The 5,528-nt window shown below is 55.4% G+C and overlaps 1 protein-coding gene across 1 annotated transcript; it reads right to left on the bottom strand.

Annotated features, from left to right (window-relative positions):
* Positions 1-2,718: 2,718 nt before the first annotated feature.
* On the bottom strand, positions 2,719-5,279 carry LOC149346894 (neprilysin-2-like). The gene has a single exon (XM_089585465.1). The coding sequence runs from the start codon at positions 5,260-5,262 to the stop codon at positions 2,719-2,721; it is 2,544 nt and encodes an 847-aa protein (XP_089441591.1). The 5' UTR covers positions 5,263-5,279.
* Positions 5,280-5,528: the final 249 nt, after the last annotated feature.

The following is a 5,528-nucleotide window of genomic DNA, read 5'->3' as shown; positions in this document are numbered from 1 at the left end:
TAACTGTTCGATGCGCTCGATGGAAACACTGTAAAAGAAAGATTTTGCTATATATCAGAAGAATGTACCATTACTTTCAATATTTTCATAACAGCATCTTACACTTTTCCAATTTTCAAAATTTTTGTCCTGATCCTTATTCTTATTGTCAGATCAGCCATTACAGATGCCTCACTGGCGGCCAGAATTTTCTACGCATTACATGTGGGCATTGTTTTTTCAGTACTGTTTTTCTAGTAAGATTTCAGTGGCCAGACAGCACTGTATTGTATCTTCTGTTTTGAGCATCCTCAGCCACGCTGTCGACATGGTATACGGAGATCTCTGTTGCGTTTGTGCCTTCATGCAGTTGTGTTTTTGGAACCAGTCATGTGCGCGCATGGGATGATTGGGTGTAGGAGGGCAGGTATGCGCCACGGGCGCGACATTGCGCCACGCAGGGCCACGCTTTGTCGCTAATTAATACACATAAAGCAGGGCACACATGTGCGAAAACTTGGCCGTCGCGCCGCACCGATCGCAGCTTGCGAACTGCCTCCCCACTGCAAGCTGGGACACACGGAGCGGTGAGCATCGATGCGCGCTCGACTCAAGCTCCGCCCACTTCTCCACCGCGAAGCAGTGCCTGAGCGCTCTGTCCTCGCCTTAAGGCAGGCGTCCGGGGTAGCAGGCACACGAAGGAAGAGGAGCGTTAGGGAGAGAGACCATGACCGACGTTGATGATGACCACATAATTTCGCTGAACGTCGTCCGTAAAGCAGCCGCTGCTAAAAAATACAATAAAAATTTAGCGAAGAAAGTTAGGAAATTCTAAAGCGTGCTTGGCGAAAATTTTGTGGTCAACCCACTGCCGCTTCCCCGAACCGCTTGGCGCGGAATCACTGGTCCGCTTCGGAGCCATGCGCATCACTCACTCGACTGCACCGAGACTACCGGCGAAGGAGCGGCGGTGCAGCTGCCACCGCCGACGCGCGCTCGCTAGTTCTACCGCTACTGTGTGACGTCACGGTTGCTATGCACAGCTGCGACCACACTGGCGCGCCGGTTGCTAAGGAGGGGAGGAGATTGCGCCGCTGCGCGAAGAGGCCACAGTTGGCACGATTACAGCGCACTGACGAACACCGCGAGCATGGACGGACGCCGTCAGCATGAGCCATTGAAGGCTTTCGCCTTAATACACGCGCTTTGTCCCGTTCTCTTCGCTTGTGTGTGTGTGGTTTATGGCGCTTTTAAATTACAATGACGACCATGGAGCAAGTCACAGGGGACGGAGGGAGATTTAAAACACGGCGGTAGGGCAACACAGAGATCTGAATGTGATTGGTATCAACAGAATGTGCTCACAAAATGGGTGACCGAATGTTAACGCATTCCTATTCAAACAAATCGCATTGTTCGCCGTGATTTCTTTTTTTGCTAAGGTTTGGCGGATGTTCTTAGCTAATCATACTCAATTTCTTATAATACAACCACTGGCGCCGCTGGCAAAGGGCGGGGTTAATGGGAGAGACATGGGAGAGGCCCTTCCCCTGCAGTGCGTGTAGTCAGGATGGTGATGATGACGTTGGCTATGACTCCTTTGTAGCCTTTGACGCACCGCTTGCCTCCGCCCTTTCCAAATCAGTGTTGTTTGCGCAGAACTCCCGCAATAACCCTGTAATTTCTGCCCCCAGAATTTCTTTTGATGAAAGGAAAGGTACCTTTTCTTCTCCACCTCCTACGTCAAACAAGGCCAGCATTTCGTTGTTGCAACCCGAATACGGAATACCCGGGTTCGAACGCGGCTGCGGCGGCGGAGTTTCGATGGAGCCGAAACGCAAAAAAAAAGAGCCGTATGATGTGCGATGTTAATGCACATTAAAGATCCCTAGGTGGTCGACATTATTCCGGAGCCGTACACTGCGGCACCTCTTTCCCCTTTTACTCCCACTTTCCTTCACTCACAGACGGCGCGGTTGAGGTGTCTACTGAGAAGTGAGCCAGTTACTGAGCCTTTCTCAAACCACCAATTTTCAAAAAAACTATGAGTATGACTTGTCGTTACTGAGACATGTTTGCAGGAGGGGGTCAAACGTTTGCACAGAGCATGTTTTCTTAAGCATGCTATCAGTGAAAGAAATTAAACGAAAGCCCGTAATTGATTTCACGCCTTCGATTAAAATCGGTAAATAGGTTTTTGAAAAAAGAAAATGGAGCAGTACCGGTCTGACATATCTCGGCGGACACCTGAACCGCGCCGTAAGGGGAGGTCGGAAGGTAGAAGTGAAAGAAGAAAGAAGTGCCGTAGCGGAGGTCTCCGGAATAATTTCGACCACCTGGGGATCTTTAACGTGCACTGACATCGCACAGCACACGGGCGCCTCTTGCGTTTCGCCTCCATCGAAACGCGGCCGCTGCGGTCGGGTTCGAACCCGGGTACTCGAGCTTGATAAACGAGCGCCCTACCACTGAGCCACCGCGGCGGGTCGTCTTCGAGTACCACACTTGCTGTTACGACGCACGTACCATGCGTGTTTAATATCGGCAGCAGGCATTCGGCAAACAAATTTGTTCATGTACACGGTGTCCGTGCCTGCATGCACCACATATACGCACATGTTTTTTTGCCCTTGTTTGAGCAGCAACAATGAATGGGCCAAAGTTCTTGCATGAACACAAGAGGGGGGAACTGCCCGTGCGCGCTGCCTCTCGCAGTCTTTCAGCGCTCCCCTTCTGTCACTAGAGGCACTTGTCGGCCGGGTTCATGGATGTGCCCGGTGGGCAACCAAAGGCGATGGCGAAGTCGTGCATGTTCCGCAGCGGGCCGTTCACCCTGTACCATGCAGGGCTGTCTGGTCCGTTGGTCATCAGCTTGACCATGAAGCGCGGGTTGAGCCTCTCGCACTGGCTACGCGCGTAATATAAGAAGAACAGCTGCTGGCCGCTCAGGTTGGGCGCACCAGCGAGCCGATAGTCGCCGTCGTGCGCCGCCAGCTGGCGCAAGTAGGCCCGCAGCGCCGTGCGCACCGCCATCAGGTCGAGGAGGTCGGAGGCGGACGTCCTGGCCGCGTTGAAAGGGATGCGGCTGGGGTTGAAATCAATGTTCCGGTACTGGTTCTGCAGGCAGCTCCGCAGTCGATCGAAGTAGTGCGACTCTTCGCTCGCTGGCTTTTCGAGGTCGAAGTTGACGGCCTCGTGCCATAGGAAGCGGTGGAGCTCGCGGTACACTCGAGGTCCGACGCGCGGGACTTGCAGGTGAGCCATGCTTGAGTCGTTCGGCATCATGAAGTCGAAGACAGGTAACGGGATCTCTAGGTGGTCGTATGGCGGGTCCAGGGTGGCCCACGCCTTCAGGAAGCCACCCGTCCAGGAAGTTTTGTTGCCAAAGAGAAACTCGCGCTTCTTCTGGGCGGCCGTGCGAAGCCAGAAGTAGAAGAAGTGCGGAACCGGATGGCGCGGGTTGTTGGTGTATAAGCCGTCGGCGTAGGACTCCACGGCCTTTTGCTCCGACACCCAGTAAGGCATGAGGGCCTCCCAGTATATATCCTTTATCTGGTTGACGGCGTGCTGCTTGAAGGCGTTCGTGAACATTGTGGAGTTCTGGACGTCGTTGAGGAACGCCTTCTTGAGGACGTCCAGTACGGTGCGAATCACTGTGGGGCCTCCCAGGAGCTCCAGTGCCCTCTTGAATGACAAGTAGAGGGGCACGACCGGCTCGTACCGCTCCAAGAATCTAATACATAGTTGGGCCGGATCGAGTCTTTCGGAAAACTCGGCATATCGGGAATAAGCCACGGAGGCCAGCGTCGACCGAAGCGTCCAGTTGCTTATAAGTGGCGTCAGCTCGAGGATGACGCGGTAGGTGACGTAATTGAGCAGGTCGTGTTTCGTGAGGGCCAGGGTGCGCATTCGGTCGAAGTACTCCGTGTCTGACAGGCGGACGCTGGTGGTCTCTGAAAGCGATGAATCCGAACCCACTGCGGATTCGAAGAATCTGTGTGTGTTTATTATGCCGAGCCTGGGAAGGTCGATCATTTGACGCGTCGTGCAGTTCTTGAGTCGACCAGCGTCCAGCCCTCCCCGATTAGGGCGCAGCATGCGGCGAAGTTGGATTTCGATCGCCGTCACGTTCGTCATCGCAGACTCTTGAAACGCGGCTGCCGTCTTCTTGGTTGCCGTTTCGACCAGTGCGTCGTAAGCCTTGCTGAGGAGGCGAGCGGCCACTTGCGGTTCCGAGCCGAGAAAATGCCGAAGCAGGAGGTTACGGGGCTGTCCAATTACAGTCCCGGCTGGTCCTCGAGAGACGCTGAACAGAGTTTCGAGGCCAACCTCGGACAGCACCCTTCCTACTTTGGCCGACAGCATTTGGTCGGGGATGGAGCTGTCTTCATCGTAGGGCCAGGTCTTGAGGTCCAGGTGGCGCAGCACCGCTTCCCTCACGTTCCGGAACAGGTTTGGCTGAGGCCGGACGCACTCGTCGATGAAGAACTTGAGCTCAGGGAAAGGCGTCGCGTCCGAGCGAATAACGCTGATGAGCAGGTCGCTGAAGAGGTCCACCAGGGCGTAGTCGACGGAGACGCGGTCGCTTTGGACGTTCGTTGGTTGTCTGTGCTGCCAGCGCGCGCAGACGTGCTGGTAAAAGTCGTCGCAAGGTCGAATCTTGGGTTCTAGGTCGTCGATCAGCTTGGCGCCCTGCTCGACGCACACCTTGCTCGTGCACTTGGAACCTTTGAGAAGCTTGTGCAGGCTCTTCTTAGGCCCACGAGAATGTCTGGCAGGGCGCCTGGCGAAGAAGTTGCGGTTCTCTTCTGGCGCCAACTTGTTGACCCCACCTTGAGTCGACGGCTTGGGTGCCACACCACTGTCCAGGACGGTCTTGGCCTCGGCGGTGGTCACGTCGGTGCTGTTCTCGAAGTCCGCGGCTCTCCCACTTTTCTTGTTGACGTCCGTGAGGACCATGGAGCCGACGAGCAGGAGGCAGGCGACGCTGATGAGGAGGAAGGTGATGGCGCGAACGCTGCTGCCTCCGACGGGGCTGCCGAACTCCGAGTTAGGCCTAACACGGCCTCCACCGCCGGCTCCACCGGGCTCCTCGACAGGCTCTGCCCGGTCGGCGATGCGCACGAAGGGCTCCTCCTGGACGGCGTCACTGCAGCCCGGAGCGTCGCTGGAGCGAGCACGCGCACCCCTGCCGCCGGCACGACTCACGCTCGTAATCGAGGAGCTGACGACGATGATGTCGTCCTGGGGGATGTCGAATATGAGGTGCGACTCTTCCACCATAGCTGCGTTCACGGCTACAGGATGAGGAACAGGCTTCTGCTGCTGCCGGCCAGATTCTTCTTCGTCTTCTTGCTGGTGCGCATGGCACGTGGCGCATGCTGTAGTGCGAGGCAGTGCACTCGAAGAAAAGACGTTTAAAAGGCTAAACAGATAGATACAGAGAGGGGGGAAAGGGGGAAAGTCTAGGGAAGTTAACCAGAAAGGTTTCCGGTTTTCTACCCAGCACTGGGGAAGGGAATGATGGGATTAAAGAGGGAAGAGAGAAG

The sequence above is a fragment of the Amblyomma mixtum genome, chromosome 4 (genome assembly GCF_055824585.1).
Source record: "Amblyomma mixtum isolate Tamu chromosome 4, ASM5582458v1, whole genome shotgun sequence".
Taxonomy (NCBI): Eukaryota; Metazoa; Arthropoda; class Arachnida; order Ixodida; family Ixodidae; genus Amblyomma; species Amblyomma mixtum.
This window is presented reverse-complemented; position numbering and strand designations above follow the sequence as displayed.

Bases quoted from the DNA above. Each gene is read 5' to 3' on its own strand.
- LOC149346894 (XM_089585465.1), bottom strand. From the start codon at position 5,262: ATGGTGGAAGAGTCGCACCTCATATTCGACATCCCCCAGGACGACATC.